This window comes from Lissotriton helveticus, chromosome 5_1, assembly GCF_964261635.1.
Source record: "Lissotriton helveticus chromosome 5_1, aLisHel1.1, whole genome shotgun sequence".
Lineage (NCBI taxonomy): Eukaryota > Metazoa > Chordata > Amphibia > Caudata > Salamandridae > Lissotriton > Lissotriton helveticus.
In genome coordinates, this window is record NC_136065.1 from 190,342,854 (window position 1) to 190,364,637 (window position 21,784).

Consider the following 21,784-nt stretch of genomic DNA (forward strand, 5'->3'; position numbering starts at 1 on the left):
AAGGTGGGAGGCCTGCCCAATTGGATCCACGCGTCACATACGCGAAGGGTTCCAGCACCTCTGGAAGAAACAGCTCCTCTCTCGGATAGACGTCCAGCAGAGGACCGAGAAGCCATAGAGGGGGCTAGCCAAGCTGTAGAGGTGCCAGCGGAAGCAGGGAACGAGTCTGACCAAGCTGAGGACGGTCAGTACAACAGCGAAACAGACGACGCTACAGAAGGAGGAAGTAGCTGGGAGTACGAGTCAGACCCTGACAGGTCTGAGAGAGAGCGAGAACAGACAAGAAGGAGAAGGAGTAGAAGGGCACGTGGAGAAGCTAATTGGCCGCAAAGAAGGAGCTCTAGCCTGAGGTCAACTCCAGAGGTAACCCTTCCTCCGATATCAGAAGACTCAGACCCAGAAGAAGGTGCTCAGGGCGCTGAAGCACCGGACCGAAGAAGGTCAAGAAGAGTGCGTGTGCCTAACAGAAGATACTCCACACCTGAGTGGACATATCTGGCGACAAATGTCTGTGAAACCGGAGACAGGGAGGATCCGAGCGGTGGTGGTGTCCAGTTCTGAGCCCATTATCACCGTGGAAATACGACTGTTGGTACCCGGTGTCGAACAAGAAGGGTCACTAACATTCATGCTCCCCAGACCTCCCCGCCTCAGCAAGTTAAAACACATGTTCCTTTCAGAATTGCAATTCCCCGACTTTGGTACAACGATAACAGCACATGAAGAGCACAATCTTCGTTTGGAAATACTGAACTATGCTATTGAAGCTGCAACCACAAACCTGATAGTAGACTGTTAAAGGACTTTGTAAATAAACCAAGCAGAAAAAGAAGATTACCTAGCGCCCAGGAAGCAGAGAATATTAGGGAACTTCCCTTGAGTTGATGGAGAAGGGCTAGGGTTGTCTTTTTTTGAACTGTTAAAGGACTTTTGCGAAGAAGGTTGTCAGCCTCCAGTTGTGTGGATTCTAAAGACAAAAAAGGATTAAAAGAGACTGTAAAGGAACGAGAGGAAAAGAACTTTTTCCTGAGATAAGAGAGAGCCATATTGTCTGACGAAATGGAGGCCGGCACCCAGAACCGCAGAGCTAAATGTATAATAGGTACACTAATAGTAGGAGTGATAATATTAATAGCTTTAGTGGTAACAATTTCTTATGTAAAGGGACATGAGGAAGAGGTAAAGGTAACTGATGTGAAATCTGTAGAAACGCTTACGCCTACTGTTGCTGGTGAGAAAAGGGAAAACACTCAAGAGAAAGCGTTATTAGCTGCAGAAGCCCGCAGATTACACGTAGATGAGTCCCAAGGAGACTTTAGGTCAAATGCTTATGCTAAACTTTTATATGAATACGTGGATGCCATGGAGGTTAAGGATTGTTACGTCTGCATGCAGTTGCCGGCGTCTGTAGATGAGGGTATTAGGTACCATCACCTCCCGCTGACATATGGCATTACATGTAGCTTATTGCTTAGTATATTTTATGAGAGAGATAGTTTTGAATACTATTTCTCCAATTATGATTCAGTGTTGCCAGAAGTCCCAAATTATAAGCAGATGAACAAATGGGACTACTGGAAGAGTGAAGACAGATTGGCCAAGTTCTTCATTCCTTGGATTACCTTAGATACTTCACATGCCCGTAGAAATAACCTGACATGCAAGGTGTCAGAAGTCGAGAAGAAGTTCATAGGGCAGGTGGATGATCGTTACAGGAGACAAAAGATTTTGAAAAAATCAGGACAATGGAAAACAGATTGGACCGAGGAAGAGAAGGCACACAAGAGAAAGGGTAGTAGTGGTCCAATAGCTTTAGATAAGACGCAGAGAGGAAAGCTATGTCTTCACCGAGCCAAAACGTATTATGAAAATGTATACGTGGGTGAAGTTGACTGTGAGCATGCTTTCAATCTAGAGTACTATACTAAGGATTTCCTGAAGGGAATGCAAGTGATTCCAAATGTGTATTTTGTATGTGGAAGAAATGCTTACGTGAGACTACCTGATAACTGGTATGGATCATGTTACTTGGCAATTGTCTTCCCCAAAATATATCATGCACAAGACTTAGTGATCATTGAGGGCAAGACATCATCGAGGGGAAGGAGAGATGTAGGCGATGCAGAAATGGTTGGAGATGTCTTTGGAGCTATGTTCCCTCTTTTGGGAGTAATCCTTAATGATGTTAAAATGAGACGACTGGCAACAGTTGTCGACAGGTTGTCTGCCAGCACTGCTCAGTCCTTAATGCTGGTAGAAGGAGAGATGCAATCGATAAGGGCTATGGTTCTTCAAAACCGTCTTGCATTAGATGTCCTACTAGCAAAAGAGGGCGGAGTCTGTAAGGCTTTGAAGGTCCAGGAATGTTGCACTTACATTCCAGACAATTCGAAGCCCCTTGGGAAAGTTATTAGGAACATAACTAATATTCACAAGGAGATCGAAGACTTGAGTAGAGAAAATGTCTGGGAAAAGGTGGGCCACGGAATGAGTACAGTTGGAGGGTGGTTTTCCACCTTAGGCAAAAGCTTTGTTTGGTATATCCTAAAGCCTATCATCATAATATTGATCTGTGGGATTATATTGTGGGGATTGGTGAGGGTATTCAAATGGTACAGAGCAAGAAGGTCAGAAAGGGCCCAAAGAGAACAGCTGCAGAGATTGGCTGCCATACAAGACAATCAGTACAGGAGTCTGAGGGCTCTGGAAGCGCAGAGAATGCCAGCAATAACTGCAGTTTAAATGTTAGTGATGACCCCGAGAGGTCATCAAAGGGGGGAACTGAGAGAGCGCAAACTGACTTAAATGTATGAGTACATCACACTTACCAGTAGTAAGCACAAATCATGAGGAGAAATGCCATGAGTGCTAATAGTATCTGCAATTATATTCTAAATATATAGCTAATGTAGGGATTTAAGTAGAAGTGGAACTAATACAGAAATGTGTGACATTATATGATTTTATTAGATGTGATTATTCCTGAATCCATGTTGTGTAGCTGCTAAAACATAAGATGGTATGTGGTTAAAAGCAGAATGTGGTAGGCCTCAGGGCCAGAGCTAGAAGGGAAAGGGAAGGTGTTTCTTTTCACGACACAGATTGTATTAATGTTTTGGTCATCGCATTAAATGGGCCATGATTTATAGAGATGTTTACTAAATAATAGAATAAGAATATTAACATGTTTTAATTAATGAAGAAGTTGAATGCTATAATCATGATGAGAAATATTGTAGGCCTGAAATGTTTTAACGTTGATTTGCACGTACATGTCTGGGCTGAGAAATGTTGCAGGCCTTTTCTTTGGAAGTCTATGAGAGTTGGGTTCTTGGCTACAGATATCTGTCTGCAGAGGAAAAGGGGGGATCCAATTATAAATGAATGAATAGAGGTCTGTTCAGTAGACGGCCTAGACATGGAGGAGGGTTCCGGAATGTTTGAGGGGTATCAGCGGGCCGGAGAAGAGTCTGAGAAGCAAGGTCAACTCTAACGTATGAGGCCCAATACAAAGCATCATGGAAAAAGCCAGAAGCTACACCACGTGAGAGGCGTCTCGCAAGGGGCGTCTCAAATGTTGTTGACTGTTTTGTATTAGGGACAGCACCCCTGGGTGGAGTTAGAGCAGAGACCTGAGGACCCTTTAGAGAGCGGATGGGTAGGCAGAGAGGGGTCATGACTGGAGAACTATAGGTTTTCACCAAGAGACTTAGAGTGGGTGACTTCCCTTGGGGGTCATTCACTGCTGACACCTTTGTTAGGTTGGGATTTGGTTAAGTAGGGATACCATCTAGAGCAGGGTAGGGACAGCCTAACCTTTGCGTTTTACTCCAACCTAAATGAAGGAGAGATATGCGTCTATGCTGATAGCTTTATTATTCTTAGAACTTGTGTTAGTGATTTCCGTTGCTCGTCTGAGGGCTTTCCGAGAGCACATGTATGTAATTGGACCTGTGTATCTCGTGAATCTCATTCTGAGATGCCTGTATTTGCAGCTTATCATATCTTTACAATAAACTTTTGAAAGCTAGAAGTTGTTTGTGATCTTTGGGAGTAGAGTCCTTTATTGGGTGAACTAACTTGGAAATAGGTGCACTTTCTTTCCTCACAGACAGGCAACAAAGGTTCAGTCGACCAGATCGAGGTTTGGATCAATAGAGATAAGGTATCGACCAAAATCTCGCCCTTTCAACACCTTTGAAAAAGGTTTAGGCCTGATTAAATAGAGTTAACTACAATTAATCTGAAAGAGAAAATGCAGAGGCCCTTACATTCTTTGGAATTACGTGCTAATCTCTTTTTAAAGTGAGCTGGCAGGAACAGCCGAAACTCTAATGCACCCATATCCTGGTAATCATGGTTTAAGGCAGTTTATAGGAATGTTTTAGTTTCGCCGGCATGAAAGGTTTGTTTGACGACTAAAGTGGACTCAGGAGAATGAGTGGCTTGTTTTGAAGGGTCTCATGACAGCTCACATACAAAGGTAAAACATGCTGTCTCGCCATTTCTTGACAGACGGGACAATCTGCCCCGGTGTGCTCTAAACCTTGTACAGGCAAAGATTTCAATAATTTTGAAACCTGGTTGGACCGACGTTGGAAAGTGGGTTATTAGTAGTGGTAAATGTACGACCACTAACACAATATAGGGCGCAGTACAGTGCTTACAAAATTATTCCCATGCTTAACCCTTGGTAGCTTGGCTTTGAACAGGCATGCTTAACTTCAAGTATGTAAAGCACTTAAAATCACCAATTCCATAAATAATTAGGACACCATACTCAATAACAATCCAAATAGGGAATATCTTTATCTTTAAAATGACACCAAAATGAACAAAATCCAACATAGAATTTTTAAAGATTTAGCACTATATAGCACATAGAAACCTTTACCCCCTATTGGGACATCTGGTCGCGCTAGACCGGGACAAAGTCAAAGTTTCAGGCCGACCGCAATGGAGCCCTATGTTGCTACCCCTTGCGGTAGGTCTTAGTCAAAGTTTTTACCATTGGACTTAAAAACATTTCTGGAGCTTTTCTTTCTGGGGTCTGTTGAAGCTCTCAGCCAGTCTGTATTCAGTGAGGGTTCACTGGCTTGCCTTGTGCACAAACTTGTGGAAGGCCGACCTTCGGAGCTTTCTAGCGGGATGAACCAGGGATTCAGACCAGCTCGCGGTCGAAAGTGGGCGGCTTCACTCTTGCGGTTGGTCCCGGTCACCTCTCCTACATTCGCACTTAGAAACTTATAAGGAGCTTTTTCTTGCAGGGTCCCTTATTGTTCTGCTCTTCACCAGGCCAGATTCAGTGAGGGTTCGCCGGCTTGAGTTTCAGCGTACTCCTGGTCAAGATATGGACATCAGACCTTTGCAGCTTTTCAGTGGGACAAACCTGGACGGCAGTACTGCTCTCAGTTAAGGGTCGCCGGCTTAGCTGGCCTGGTTGAGTCAGTCCACTATGGAGCTTTTTTCCAAAGTTGCTCCAAACACCTTCAAACTTCCTGAACTTCCTTTGACGTTCCTAAATTTTCCAAAGCTTAGTCCAATGGTCCATAAGTTCCAAGATGGCCCTCGAAAGTTTGGGACATCAATTCCCACAATCCACTTGGACAAAACTCATACAAATCCACTGGTAGTACTCCAGTCTAAGGATTCTTGGTGGTGATGTTATAGATGAGCTCGGTTAACCTGTAGCTTGCAGGGAGTTTTGAAGTAGGTTTGATCCACAGGGCTGTAGTTCCAGATTGTGCAGCTTGTGCAGTCAGAGTGCAGGGCCTGGTTGGTGCAAATCAAACTTCCAGCAACAACCCATTGTCCAAATCCTGCTCTTAATGTGCAGATTGGAGTGGCTCTGTGGTCCTTTGCTGCAATTTACTTACATATAAGTAATCAGACAGCTTCCGTCCACTTTATAAAACAAGATAACTGCTTCTTATTGGCACATGTTTTTAATCAAAGACAAGTATTTTGTTCAAAACAAAACAGTTTAATTAAGTTTCAAGTAGCAGATCTGAGAGGCTCCGCCCCTCTCAGAAACGTATTCGAAGTTCACTGGGTCAAGAAGGAGGGCACTCCTGTCCAATGAGGTGCAGGGCAACACCCCAGGGTATGACCACAACTTCCAGTGTGTGTGGCACTATCTTAGCCCAGAGAGCACCATTTCTCCAAAATTCATCATGACTGATTTTCCAGCAGAGAAGTGCTGGCTAAACACACCCCCAGGATGGTTATTCTCCATAGACTCTCCCTCCTTGTGTCTGCTCTTCCTTCTTTAATCCTATCATCTGGCTGGGTTCAAAGAGTAGAGGTTTAAATGCTACTGCCCTCTCCTGCCTGTCTCCTCCTTTCATTGAAGAATATTGTTTATGAACCCTACCCTTCTCTCTGGCATTCCTATGCAGACCCTCCAGCATTTCGCAATTTCGCGATTCACGAAAAAATCTCGAAATCAGCTGGCAAGCATGACGGGCATGATATTTACCAAACTGCCCGCGAAAAAACACTCTCCCGGTAGGCATGAAAAAATGTTGCCATTTTATTGGCTGTGCGCCCATACGTCACCCCGTCAAACGGCGCTTTACAGCCATATTAGCTGCCTGCTTCCTCAATTATTTACAATAATTATGAAAGAGGAGCGAGAAAAGCAAAGTAGCGCTTCTCTTCTCTCCAGCTGCAGACTTGACTGGAAATAATGTAAATAAAAAATTAGGATTCCAGTCCCGGGATGCGAGGGAAGCGCAGATAAGGAAATGGACTATCTTTTCCTTTCTTGCGCACACAATACACTGCGTGTGTCTGCTCTGAAGCTTCAACTGCCCTCCCCCTTTCTTTCTTCATCCCTTTTCTTCCCTTTCTATTTCTAGCACCTTCTCTCTAACTGAAAACCCTGATTTCAGAGGCGGTTCTCCCCCTCTCTTTTCTTCGTGCGGTGATTTGTGCCCTTGTGAAATGGATCCAAAAAAGGAAAACATTGTAATTGACATATTTTTGTGATATTTTACTATTCCAAAGCAGTGCTTGAAATGGATAAATAGAAGTGCAGGTACTCTGTAACAGAGTACCTGCTTGTTTCTGAGAAGTGCCGGCACTCTCTCTCTCTCTATAAAAAAGTGCTGGGTACTTCGTACTGGACAGTACCGGCCCAATGAAAGCAATGTTCCAAAGTGTAGCTGTGGGAATAAAAGGTTCAACACATGCAAAATAACTAAATAAAGCCAAACAGAGTGATAGCAAAGTGGGCAGATTGATTTTATTCATACCCAAACACATTTGCGCCACTCTACAGAGTTTGCCAGTGAAGCTCTACTTTTGTTTACTTGTCTTTCTTTGAATAGCGTTGTTTCCCCCCGGGTGGGGAACAAGTGCACAAGTGCTGGAGGCACTGCAACACGTGGATTGGAAAACAAAATGTGTACTGCGTCTCGGTGTTCAGGGAAACTATACTGCTTACATTCTGTAAGGATATAAGCAATGGACATTGAAATGGGTCCATTCCGTGCCCTGTAGTCATGTCCTTAACTTTTGCAGGCAAAAGCACTCACTGATTTCTGAATAGTTAGTGTAAAAGTGTTAAAGTAACCATGTTTTTCCTGCTTACATTTCACATGCTTTACTTAATTTTGTATTCACTATGAGTATTTGCTTTTTCCAGGATGATGTTACTTTTTTTTGTAGGCAGCATATTGCTCTTGTGTAGTGCGTAATTTAAATTGAGCCGCATCCAGGTGTTTATAGCGGGCACAATCGGGTTATAGTTGAGGCAGTGCGAGTTTCTCTCAGTGGGCGGTATGGTGTTTAGTGGGGGAGAGGATGTGACAACATGGTCAGAGCTACTGAATTTGGAACTGGGGAACCTGGTTCTGAAGGATGATTATTGCGAGATGTCTGCCCTGTCAACACTACCCATAAAAGGGAGTCCGTGCACGCAACACAAGATGACGCTGTACCTCTGCACCCAGGGAGCAATGGGGGGGTCTGTATGACTGCACCCAGGGAGCAAATGGGGGCTGTGCGACTGCACCCAGGAAGCGGTGAAAGTGGTGCCCCAGCAGGGGTACACTCATGGGCGCTAGAAAATCCCAGGGAGAAATACGCCCCCTCCCACAAGGTTAGTAGGTTAGTAGATTGGAGCTGTGCTTCCGTAGAGCTGCAGAAACTTTACACATGCCTATTTCAAAAAGGAATACTATGCTAAAACAGGTTCCATTGATTTAGGGCTGAAAAGGAATGATTAAGAGTAAAATAAAGTGCCGCTATAATGCGGCTAAATTGACATTTTTGTGCCGCTAAATGTACATTTTTGTGCCGCAAAATTTGCACTTTTATGCACTATATCCTGGGGGGTCTGCCTATGTAGCAGAACCCTGCTCTCCCAGAAGATCTGTCTAAACCCAGGCGCTATTTATCACCTCATCAAAGGACCCAGGCTAATCCACTTAACTATGACTAATCAGGACAAACCACTGGAAGGCTGCATTTTGGCTTACAGTCAAGAACGTCTTATAACTTCATGTCTGTACGCTTTTAGGAGAAATTCAACACTACCATATTGTTGTTGGATTTATCAATCCCATTCTAGGAAGTCCTTGGATGGTATTTTTATTATTCTCCTAGTGGGAATTATTTGTTAGTAACCTCTTGCCATGTTAACCTATGTGGCAGGGGATTTATAATGGGAAAAATGACATGGCTCATTTGTACAACTTATAAAAACATCTTTTATAAGGACCCTGCCTATATCTACAGGCCCCCCACCTCTGGAACACCTAGGGGAGACTTTAGGGCAGAGGTCTCCAAACCGGTCCTGGAGGGCCGGATCCATGCCAGATTTTTAAAATAACGACATGTATCTCAATGGGGATATCCCAAAAATCTGGCATGGATCCGGCCCTCCAGGACCGGTTTGGAGACCCCTGCTTTAGGGGTTCTGAATATGTAAAAATATTGCAGGTCCTCACTCCACAGTGTTTCTAGCACAGATTTTGAATTTGGGAAGCACTTTATCACAATGTGGGAAGATAAATGTGCAATTTCACTCAGCCCAGGGCATATAAAACTTCTTTTATAAGGATCCTCCTTTTAATTATCTGGCCCCCATCCCCTCAGACAACTAGGGGAGGCCCTGGGGTTCCTAATATGACCAAACATTAAAGTTTATCAAGTTTTAAGTGCCCCAAACACCAAAGTCGAGGTTTGGTACAATTTGCATTTTAATAGCAGCCCTGCAACCCAGGACTGCTTTTAAACTGACCTGAGGCTTCAGTGGTGTGCACATGCACGTGCACAAAGGGCAACTGGCCTCTAAACTGCCTTGCCCTATTATATTATATACTAGGGATTTAAATGTGGTTTCAATCCCCTGCCTTATATTGTAATAGGCCCTTATAGGGAAAGGTCATGCCAATCATAAGTGTACCCTAACCCATAGTGTAGCCTAGTGTATTTAGGTGTTTTAATGTATTCTAAGTTCCTCTTTCAGTATAGCACTAGCCCTGGGCCTGGTTTGGCAGAGCCTAGGGTCAGCCCGAGTCAGTTACCACCAGTATCAGTCAGCAATAAAGTTGTGGTATGATGAGGGCACCAGATGACTTAGAAACAACCGATCGACCAAACCCTGCTTTTAATGTGCAGATCGGAGTGGCCCTGTGGTCATTGGCTGCAATTTACTTACATATAATTAATCAGGCAGCCTCCATCTACTTTATAAAGCAAGACAACTGCTTTTTTTGGCACATGTTTTTAATCAAAGACTCAAGTATTTTATTCAATATAAAACATAGCATATTGGATAATGACTCAGTGCTGGTCCCCAGATTTTAAAAACGATTCAATAGGGGTTCCAGGGTTCCAGTAATGATTATGTGGGGGTTCCAGTGAAGTCACAAGGTTAAGAACCATTGATATAAGGCATTCATTTAACACTTGGCTGGACAGCAGAACCATCAATTGGTGATTTCCTGTCCCTTCAAGCTAATAATCCCTCCATCTGATCCTAATGTAAAGCGCTCTGATACCTCCGGGTCTAACCAGTGCTATATAAAACCTTTAAAATAAATAAATAAAATAAATAAAACAGCATTTGAAGGTTGAGGAATCAGTGATTTGCGTTTGGTGGATCATCCGAAAAATAAAATAAAAGACAGCAGTCCTTATGAATGAAACCATTTTTGGAGTTGGCTTCTGGAAAGAAAAGAATTATTGCATAGCCCACCAACAACATGGTACCCGCTTTGCATTAATTTCTGATGAGAGTGAATCTGCCTTTTCAGTGGCACAACTTTTGTCAGAAATAGACAGTTGCAGTCTAATAAAAAGTGCATACAACACTTAATAAAATACATATATATACATGTATACAGGTCTACTTGCCTGTCTACTATATTCAAACGGTGCAGAGCGGAGACTACATGAGTGACATCAGAGGCACGGAACACTTGGAGTGAGAATGACGATAGGGGCGTGCCCCTAGACTATCCTATCAGGGGGTTATCAAATACCACTGAGGGCATTAATATATGCTCATCAAGTGTAAACAGGGAAGTAGGCCGGTATGCATGTTTTTTGTCAAGTGTTGCACGTCATGTCTTGTCTTATAAGATCCTGACTTATAGGTCTAGGCCAACTAAGTACCTACAAAGAATTAAGACAAATGGGCGACTGCATAGGTTCTGATGTAAGCCGTGTACCTAAGTGGCCTAAACATGAGGGCTGAAACATGTTGACACACATTAGGATGTAGAGACATTGTATCCTTTTCAGAATAGCTGCCTTTTCTTGTATTTTAACAATACCAAAGGAACTCAATAAGAAATGGATACTTGGGTGTCATTCAGGCACTTTGATCTTCAACAAGTAGATCTCTGTCAGTTAAATTAACGTAAGTCCTCCCTGAAGATGGTCGAACCCTTCTGAGTTTATAGGGATCAGGATAAAACCCACTATGGAGCATGTCTCCAGTAGGATGTGTGAGGGTCACCAAAGAACCCAAGTACGCATGACCAAGCAGAATCAAGAGAAGTAAAATATCAAGGGGTAGTGTGGGTCAGTGCTGAGACTAACCACTAAAGATGAATTAATAGGTCTACCATGGCACGGTGGACTGCTGGTCAGGATTGAGGTTCATTATCAGAGCTGTGAGTAGACTTCCAGGGCTGTATGTGCCTAGGCATTACAGTTGAGTAATGACAATTTATTTATGAGTTATGTCTGGAAAACATGCAGCACAGCAGGTCTGTATTGTGTCACATTACCAAAGTTGTGTCTGGAGTTCAATGGGTGCACTTGCACACGGTGTAGCAGTTAAGTAAACAAGTTTTATGTGTGAGTTATGTATGGAAAACATGCAAAAAAGTGCAGCGGGTCAGGATTGATGTACTTTGTCAAAGCTGCATGCAGACTTTCAGGGATGCAGTTGTATATGGCATTGCAAGCGAGTAATGAAATGTTATTTATGAGTTATGTCAGGACAGCATGCAGTGAAGCAGGTCATGATTGATGTACTTTGTCAGAGGTGTGTGCAGAATTTGACTGGAATAGTGTATGGCGTCGCAGGTAAGTAATGAGATTGCGTTTTATGTGATATGTGTGGTCTTGGTTCTGTGACAGCATGCAGTACATCAGGTCAGTATTGAGATACTTTGGCATAGGTGTGGACACAGTTCCAGGGGAAGAATAGCATACAGCGTAACTGGTTTATTGCATACTATTACATAAGTCATACACATCTTCATACCCATTTTTAGACCTTGCATCCTTGGCATGTTTTTCCCACTAACTTTATAACTTCAACCTTCCTGTTTTGCTGAGTTTATTTTTGCTGGCTTGTAGGATTTTCACACTTTCATACTTTACCACTGCTAACCAGTGCTAAAGTGAATTTGCTCTCTCCTTAAAACATGGTACAATTTGCTTATACGCATCTGACATATTTAATTTACTTTTAAGTCCCTAGTAAAGTGGCACTACCTGTGCCCAGGTCCTCTAAATTAAATGCTACTAGTGGGCCTACAGCACTGATTGTGCCACCCACTTAAGTAGAATTTTAAACATGTCTCGGGTCTGCCATTGCTGCCTGTATGTGCAGCTTTAAGCTGCCATTTTAACCTGGAAAGATAAACCTTTTGCTAGGCTCAAACGTTCCTTTTTAGTACATATAAGGCACCTCTAGGGTTGGCCCGGGACAGCCTAGAGGGCACGGTACAGTTTATTTTCAGAAGTTGGACATGTACTTTTAAGATTTACATGTCACACACACTAGGGAGCTTAGATGTGCCTGGATGGGCCTTCACTGGCAGGATGAAATGGTGGAGCTGGGCACAGCCCTACTCACATTTGAATAGGTTGGGTCCTGTCTCCCTGTCATTACTTTGGAGCCAGGACAGGAAAGGCAGGAAGCCTATGAACTTCAAACTCAAAAACTTACAGAAGCTTCTCCCATTACAAAGGAATGTTCAGCTATATTTATTGGAGCCCAGGCACCAACTCTTCAGTACACTTCTGGGCCTATGGACACTCTGCCAGGAAGATGCTGAAAGGAATGCCTCTCTGCTGGACTGCTGCTCTGAAGGACTGCTGTGCTGACCTGCTGCCTGCCACCCTCTTGTCAGAGTGGGATGGATTGGACCTGCACCTGTTGAACCCAAGACCCAAGAGTGACTCCAAGGGCTAGTTGGCTGGCCTCCTTAGTAGAGCCTCTGGGACAGAGGGCTCTAATAACCTTGAACCCAGCAGCTGTACTCTACTGTCTGAGCCCTACCATGTCAAGTGGTGCCACCACAGTTTTGGACTCTTGGAAGAGGGCCTGAACATGCTCTATCACCCCATCTTAGGATCCAGCAGAACCGACCCATCTCCTCTGCTGTGCAGCACCAACTCCAGCAGAACCGACGCATCCCCTCTGCTGTGAGGAGTCTCTCAGTGCAAGGACTCTGCTTCGACATTGCAGCCCACATTGGAACCACCACTGTACAAAGCTTCAACGACGCAAGCCCTGGCATCACAAACATCTTGTTGACAGTAACCTCGACGACGGTGCAGGATATCGCATTGCAGGCTCTCAGCTCTTCAAAACTGACGCATCGCCTTGAGTGCACAATGCATCCTCGATGCAGGACTTCACATTACTTGCCCTCTTCAACGGTATCCTCTATGATGGTGCAGAACTGCATCGCAACGGGATCCTCTATGATGACGCAGGACCTGCATCGCAGCTTCACAGCTCATTGGAACCGACACATCGCCTCGGCTGTGCAACGCATCTTGGACGCAGGACCTCACAACGCTCCTCAATGAGGGTTCAAGGTACCCTTGTTCAGTTCCCCTAACAGGGTCCCTATAGCCAACCCATGCTCCATCGCGGTCAGCTTGGCCTGTGACTTTGTCCTGGTCCGGTGCAACCAGATATCCACAGTTGGCGTTTTGTGCTTTTCGGAGTTATTTGTACTAAAATCTTTAAAATTGCATATTGCCAGTTCTGATGATTGTTTTTATTTGTTTTGGTCTTGTCTCATTTATTAAAATGTCCTCTTTTTTTCCTGTGTCGCTTTTTCATTTTATTGCTGTTTGAAGTGCTGCATAAATAATTTACACATTGCCTCAACGTTAAACTTGACTGCTCTGTGCCAAGCTACTAGAGTGTTGAGCATAGGTTAATTTGGGGGGTTTTTGTGCCTCAGCCTGACAAGGACTGTGGATGCTGCTTAAGTAGGGTTTCACCCACTCAACTAGTAACCCAATTTCTCATGCCCCTGGATAGTGAGAGTATATTTATAGGCGTTACATGTGGATTTAAGGTGGGGACAAGATTGAGGTACATTGTCAAATCTATGGGCAGCAATGGAACTGCAAACACCCTGGCTGGCACCTTGCTTTTGCTGAGCAGTAAAGGTGTATTTCTATTTATAGAATGCAAAGAAGCGTGAGTTCTGTTTACTGTTGTTGACCTTGAATCCCGTGTTATTTTGCAGCATCGGAGATCACGCAGGAGAGCGTGGACACGCTGATGGAGAAATTTAAGGAGAGTTTCCGCACAAACACCCCCATCGAGATCAACCAGCTGCACCCGACGTCACACAGCACCACAATGGGCAGGAGGAAGCGCCGGGGCAGAGCCCGAGGTGAGAGCCCGTATCTGGAAATTAGTGCTTAGTCTCACATAAATGAGCTCACTGGCCTGGACTAGGAGCTGTTTTATTTTATTTTATTTTATTTTATTTATTTATGCGATTTTATATAGCGCGGACTTTACTCGAAGGTGTCAGAGCGCTTCACAATAGGAACATTAATGATACATGAGGAGAAAATTACAAGTGAACATATTACAACAGCAAACGTTAAGTTCCATGAATCAAAAGTGACAATAGTGAGCAACCAAAATACATGAAGTAGCAGTCGTATAGCTGTCACCTTTTGGGTGCCTTTATCCAAATAAAGCACTTAAATATACAATAGAACACTTGTAAAAATACTCAGTGATGGACTCACTCATTGCTGGCATTGGCCATCTCAGTTAGAAGCCCAATGAGGCCAACTCAGCCTGCAATCATTACTGGGCAGTAAATTGAGTATAATTCAATTAGGTAGTTGTCGGGTGTTTGGTATGTCTGGCCAACGCTCTGGTCAGGCACGCGCTCTGGTCCAGGGACATCGTATGGATTTTAGGGGCCCTGGGCCAAACGTATTTTGGGGACCCCTGTTCTGAACAGTTTTGAATTTATGATACAGTTCAGCTCTTTCATGCCCTTTATGGACAGGTCACTGACAGTGCACATGCACACTTGTCCAAATTCTTTAATGTGTTTACATCAAATATTAAGGGATAGTGACGAGTGTTTTCAATGTTGTAACACAACAGCAGCTCAGTACATTACTGCAAATAATCTCTGTGATACCCTCCCATTTCTCATATGTGTTTTGATCTAAAAGAAACTTTTTTCTACAAAATGTCTGTAATAGATTCTCACACATCACCCACATTAAAAGGAAAATGGTATTTTAAACCATCTGTTTAAGAATTATTAAAGGTCATCAGGGCAAGACTCTGCAGAACAGAGCTGGCTCTATCATGGGGCCTCCCTGAAAGGGTGGGGCTCTGGGCCAAAGCCCACTTTGCCCATGCCTTAAAACATCTTTGCTCCATCAACACCATCGGGTTCTGGGATGCCCAGCGCTAGAGTGGCAGCTGCCACAGTTGGTAGTTATTGGGGGATTGCGACTGGGGTCGCTGCTGCTGTTTGCTGCTTTACACCTCCCAGGATAATTTGTAATATAAGTGATTCTGAGCACTCACCATGGCTCCTGATCTTGTTTATATATCCCCAAGACACTGGCAACGAGTATGGTATGCTGCCAGTCTGCATGGGAAGCCATGCCACTGTCGCGAGGGCATGGGGTCCAGGGGGACTAGCCGCGTGAACCTTTGAAAAAATGTGGCCAAAGACTTACTTCCTAGTTCCTCTCCGCACCCACTTAGGAATAAATGTGCCTTGTTCTGTACACAGCACCCACCACTGCACGTGCACATCCTCTGCCTACCATATTCCTAGGGTGGTCTCACTGCCACTTAACCAGTGGACACTACAGAGACTCTAGTATGTTTCCACTTCCGGTACAAAGGTTCATTTTTCCTCCTCCTGGTCTCACATCATGATGTCAGTGATGAGCAGTCACTGATGCCAACCTTCTCCAAACAAGAGTTGGGTTAGTCAGTCTTTCAACATATGCAGTGTGCCCACTTACACCATCAACTACACCAACTCTGTTTCCATAGTGCTCTGAGGTGGCCAAAAATATCCTTCAATACTCAAAAAGTAAAAAGTAAAAATAAATAATGGCCACGTCCATAACACTAACATGCTTCAATGGAAGGATGTCCACAACCAGACCAGCAGCAATCGATTATGGCACAATATAAACGCAAAGATTGCCAGTCTCCTTGAACGAGAGGATGATCACACCCAGGCTGGCAGCTTCCTCTAATGTAAGAATTCTACCCAGACTGGCAGTGCCCTCTAATGGGAGGATACCCACTCCTAGAAGGGCAGCTTCTTCTAAGGGATAAAGGGGCATATGTATCAATTGATTTTGTAGTCGCAAACGCTGCGATTCGCAAAAAAACAGCGTTGCGAATACAAAATCGCTAAACGTAATGTATGAGTCATTTTCGCATCACATTATTAAGGAATTGCTAATTTTGTGATTCTCAATTTTGCGTAAGCATTTAAGGAATCGCAAACTACGATTCCTTAAATGCTATGTAACAAACACCCAAGTTGTGCGATTTCTCCTTAAGAAATCGCAAATTACCACCAACATCAAGTTGGTGGTAATTTGCAATTTCTTTGAATAATTCACTTTTTGGCATTTTTCAAAGTGCCATGTGGCGCACATACATGCCCTTAGGGCATGTATGTGCACCATATGCGCGCACACATGCTCATTTCAGGGGTGCATCAGGGTGTCCTTATGACACCCTTGAAAATATTCTCAATTTGCAATTGTCTAATTGCGAATCGCAAATTGAGAATCACTTTCCATTCATTCCTAGGGGCCTCCTGGCCCATCGGAATGAATGGGAAGGTATTCCTTAATTGCGATTTCGCAATTTGCTAATCGCAATTAGGAATACCAAGAAATCACAAAATATTTGCGAATTTTTAAATACATCCCATTTTGCGATTCTCAAAAAATCGCTATTTGAGAATCGCAATAAAGGATTTTGATACATATGCCCCAAAATCTCATACCCATACTGGCAGTGCTCTCTAAAGGGAGTATTCCCTCAACCATGTTTGCAGTGCCTTGTTATGGGGCAAGTTCCCAACTGGCCTTCGATCGCACAGTATCCACACACAGACTGGCAGCATTCTCCCATAGAAGGTACTTCAGGCCCAGACTACCATGCTCCACTTGTGTTATAATGATTACAGAGAGGCAGAATCATTCTTTAGGAGGAAAGTGATATCAATACAGACAGCATGCTTTAAATTTAGGATGTGTCATGACTGTCCCTTATAGGAGGTTGCCCACATGCAGACCTCTAGCTTTCTTATATGAGAGTCCCTTTGGATGTATTCTGAGAGTATCATTTTTTTTTTAAGTTCTTCATTTCCAGACTGACCGTATTCTCTTAGGTTAAGCTCCTCCATCCAGACTGACACTGTCATTTTAGGTTGCACTCTTCACACCCAGACTGGCATTGTCCTCTTATGTTATACTTTTTTCACATAGACTGGTAGTGTTTTGTTTGTACGTTGAATTCTTCACAGCAAGACTGTTTGTGTACTCTTACAGTAGATTTTTTACATCCGGACTGGCAGTGTCTTCCAGTTTGATGCTTCTGTCTCAGACTCACAATGTTCTCTTATCTTAGGTTCATCATACACAGGCTAGGAGTGTCCCCGTTTGGTTCTTCACATCCAGACTGTCAGTGCCCTCCTGCTGAGCTCTTCACAACCAGACTGTTTGAGCCTGCTTACGTTAAATTCTTCACACTCAGAGTGGCAATTTCCTCTTATCTCAAGCTCTTCATGAGTAGATTGGTAGGGCCCTTATATGGAAGGCTCTTCATGAGCGAAATGGCAGTGTCTTCTTTAGTCTTCTTACATTAGACTTGTCCGAAATGGAGATAGTAATTTGGGAGGGGTACCCCACCAACTAAATAAACCCACTCTGCTTAGGTCAACATACATTCCTGAGACAGTCTCTGTTAAGCCCATGATAGCTAAAGTATAAACAGCAGGCAATCTCAAGAGAAGTGTGTGCTTTGCTCAAACAGAACATATACTTTTAAAGTAAACAATACAAAAAAATTCCAAAACCAATTTAGGAAAATAGAGAACATTTTAATGAGCCAAAGGACACCAAGATCATCAAGTAGGTTAAGGGGAACACGACAAAATACATTATTAAAAGTTAAAGGCAAAAAGCACTAAGAAAAATCAAGCATTTTTCTGGGTGCTTTCTTCAGGTCAACCACAATGTAGTAGATGTTGAATACACAAACTGGTGGTACTCGGCAAATAGTTTATCTTAAGACTTAGGACCTGATTACGATTTTGGCAGAAAGGGTTACTCTGTCACAAACATGACGGATATCTCGTCAGAAGTAATACAATTCCATTATATCCTATGGAACTTGTGATACGGCGGAGAGGATATCCGTCACGTTTGTGGGAGAGTATCCCATCTGCCAAACCCATAATCATCCCCTTAGTCTCCATCAGCTGGGAAAGGTTCTTTTGGTCAGTACTTCAGCCCCTAGCTCCTCGGGGCAGGCTTCTGGGTACCAGGTCTGTTTACTGCCAGGTCTCCTGAAGAATCTAGTCTTCCTTAGTCAGCTGGGCCACTTTGAGTGAGGAGGCTTTCTGCTTTTTGTGTCCTTGGAGTAGGTAAACAAAGGGCAGCCTCTTTACCCTTGGAGAGCATTACCAGTCACTGGACGCCAGCAGGACACAGGAGTTCTAGAGTCCTTCTGCGAGTTCTCTTCTTTGAGCAGGAGTCAGGGTTCTTGTTCCAGTAGGGACTTCAGGGGGAAAGCTTCCTGTGTCTAGGAATGTTCTGAGGACTTTGTAGTGGAGGTGCCAGATTTATCATGTGCACCTGCAAAATGACTGGGGAAATTCTATTGCCCAATACTAGCAATTCTCTCATAGTTTGCAGCACTTCCTCTTTTCCTTACTGTAAAATTACCCAGAAGCCCTTGTTTCAAAATGGCAGGACTAAGCTGCCACCAGTTAGGCTATTTTAAGCTCCTTGCCCACTGCCGTACCTGACAGGTTCAAAACTGGTTTTCCCTCCTACTGTGGCTGGCGCCTAACTGTTTAGGAGGGTACTGGAGATCATCAGAGGAAGCCCTCCTGGGCATCACCTAGTCAAAAGCTATAGCTAAGTTACTCTTTGTTCGGATAACTGTTCCTGCCCACTCCCAGATATCTAATCCCAGCTGTGTTCATCAGTTAATAAACCCACTGGCTTTTCTTCAGCTCAGAGGCAAGTCATTCCTCTCTAAGTCAGAGCTATTAATCTTCCCAGCCAAGGCTGTGCATTTCAGCTCTGGTGGTGTGATGATTGGCAGAACTGTTTTGATCCAGTTGTGGCACAGCAGCCTGAAGTGCATTTTTACAAAGTTACTTTTCTACAAACGTTGTCAAAAATTGGATTGTACCATTAAGTCAATTTACCAAACTAGCAGGGAAAAACTTTGGAACATTTTTCTAGCCAGTTCCGGAGTGCAGATGGGAAATAAGGATTTTAATATCACCAGGGCCTATTAGGAGTAGGTCAGGCCAGACCTGCAGAGTGAAATATATTTAGGCTTTTATTTCACTGTGAGGGCACACCTACCCCCACTGCAATGTGCCCCCAATTCATATATATATTAGCATTCAGCTGGAGAGGTTACAAGCCACACTTTAGGGGTGACTTATCAATATATAAGAATAGGCGTCTCCTACATGGCAAAGGAATTGTTCCCTGCCATATGTCACTGCAGTGCATTTAAATTGAAGTTACTTAGCCAGTACACTGTAGTACTCCTGACAGAAATGTGTTTCTTTCTCATATGTAGGTGGTGTAAACTTCAGCCATCATATGACATTTAACTTTCCATACCGTAGGTGCACTTTAGAATGGACTACTTATAGGGCAGTTAAACAGGATAAAAAGGAAGTTCAAATGTAGAGCACAGGATTTAGACAAGAAGCAGAGACATTTTACTACTGTTTAGCAGTGGTAAAGTGCACAGAGTGGTAAAATCATCCAAAATAGGGTGCCAAAAAGCCAAAACTCTGGGTGACCATGGAAGACAATTCAAATTTGCTACAAAACTCCTCTCATCCAGATTGGTAGTCTTCTTCCAGCGGGCTCTTCATACCAAGAACAGCAGTGTAATTTGCTTTCGTGTACTTGGGAAACATTTCTGCAGGATTGCATGTAACTACGCACAATTCAAATCTGTCATTTAATGTTATATTTTAGCACACAACTAAAGGACACATTAAACACTAAGAAAATAATGTAAAAATGTAAATGCACAGTGAACAAAATCTTCCCGTGTTTGGTTGTTCCAGTGCATTTGCTGTACATTTTTACAGTGATAGGAGGGTTATTAGGAGAAGTGACATATTGACATAACTTCAGGAATTAGACATAACAAGCCTAATGCAAAGTTCCCTAAATTAAATGAATAATGATAGTACAATTACAATTTTGCCCCGGCCTAATCTCTTGTATTAGGCTCTTCACAACTAGACTGACAGTGACTTCTTACGCTGGATTCTTCACACTCAGACTATTCCTGTACTCTTTCACCAGGCTTTTTACATCCGGACTGGCAGAGTGCTCTGTGTTAGATGCTTGATTCCCGGATTTGCTGTGTACTCTTATGTTAGTTTCATCACTTAGACTAGCAGTGTCTTCTTTCAATAAACTCCTCACACACATACCTACAAAGGAGTGCTCTTTTACTTATTCTCACATGCCTTTGTGAGTCAGCTGCGAAACTTACAACTTCCAGTTTGTACAAGGACAAAAGGGGCACAGTCCTTTCTATATGTACTCATTATATGTCAATTTATTGAATATTCAGTTTGTTCCTATTTTATATGTTTTGGGTCCAATTGACAAAGGCACTAAAAATATGAAAAAAGACCCTACTAGAGTACTATTTTGTGTACGCAAAAATGCCTTTGTAAATAGGCCCCACAGACTGTAACTGTAATCTATGGGGCTTGTGAATGAATGAATGAATGAATGAATGAAAGGGGTTTTGTAGAGCGCGACTGCTGCCCGAGGGCGTCCAAGCGCTAGGTAGAGGGAATAGTTCTCTGAGGGACGGGGGGAGAGAGCCAGGGGGGGAGTATTTAATTTCTGAACAGGAATGTTTTTAACTCTTTACGGAAGGACGAGAGGATGGGGTTGGACCTTAGGGGAAGGGGAAGGGAGTTCCATAGTTTAGCGGCATTGAGCGTGAAGGACCTGCCTCCTGCTCTGGACCTTTTGATTCTGGGAACTACGACAAGGAATGCGTTTGTAGATCGGAGTAGCTTGCCGGGGCAGTAGGGGGTGAGAAGTGTGTGGTTGATCTCAGGGCTGGCTCTATGGAAGGCTTGATGCGATATGCACAGGGTTTTGAATTTTATTCTTTCCCTGACAGGGAGCCAGTGGAGTGACCTGATCCCTGAATTAGCTGATTCTCCGCGGGGGATCTGGAGTAACGTACGAGCTGCGCAATTCTGAGTACGCTGGAGTTTCTGCAGCACGTATTCAGGGGCTCCCAAGTAAAGGGAGTTGTTAAAGTCAAGTCGGGACTGGATGAGGCCCTGAATGACAACCTGCTTGGCTTCGAAGGGCAGGATTGGAAGGATCTTAGCATCCAGATGATCCCGAAGCAGGTTGCTGCTGTTTTCGTTGCCTGAGTGTTAAAAGTGAGGGTTTTGTCCAGCCAAACTCCCAGACTTTTGATGTCCTCCTTCGGGGTTGGGGGTGGGCCTAAACTGGAGGGCCATAGTTGGTCGATGGGGGTGGGAGTGGGGGGGCCGAGGAACATGATGTCGGTTTTGTCGCCGTTGAGTTTTAGTGAGGATGCTGTCATCCATCTCCTGACATCCTCCATGCAGGCTGCCAGGTTGGGTTGGGGGAGTCCGCTGTTCTTCTGTGCCAGGGAGACCACCCATGCAGAATGAAACATGCAACTTGAACTTTTTCACTACATTTAAGTTCTGTTGTAGTCAAAGTATGTTTCTTCTTGGGGACTCTGTCCCAAAGTGCCTCATATGTGTGCTGCTGTAAA

General features: G+C 43.8%; 1 protein-coding gene across 4 annotated transcripts in view; it reads left to right on the forward strand.

Moving 5' to 3' along the window:
• The window catches only part of ASTN2 (astrotactin 2), a 2,754,112-nt gene that overhangs the window by 809,610 nt on the left and 1,922,718 nt on the right, over positions 1-21,784 (forward strand). For all 4 annotated transcript variants that reach the window (XM_078641978.1, XM_078641979.1, XM_078641981.1 and 1 more), the window contains exon 4: positions 13,962-14,111. In XM_078641978.1, coding sequence (XP_078498104.1) covers positions 13,962-14,111 — 150 coding nt within the window. The remainder of the gene's footprint in view (positions 1-13,961; positions 14,112-21,784) is intronic.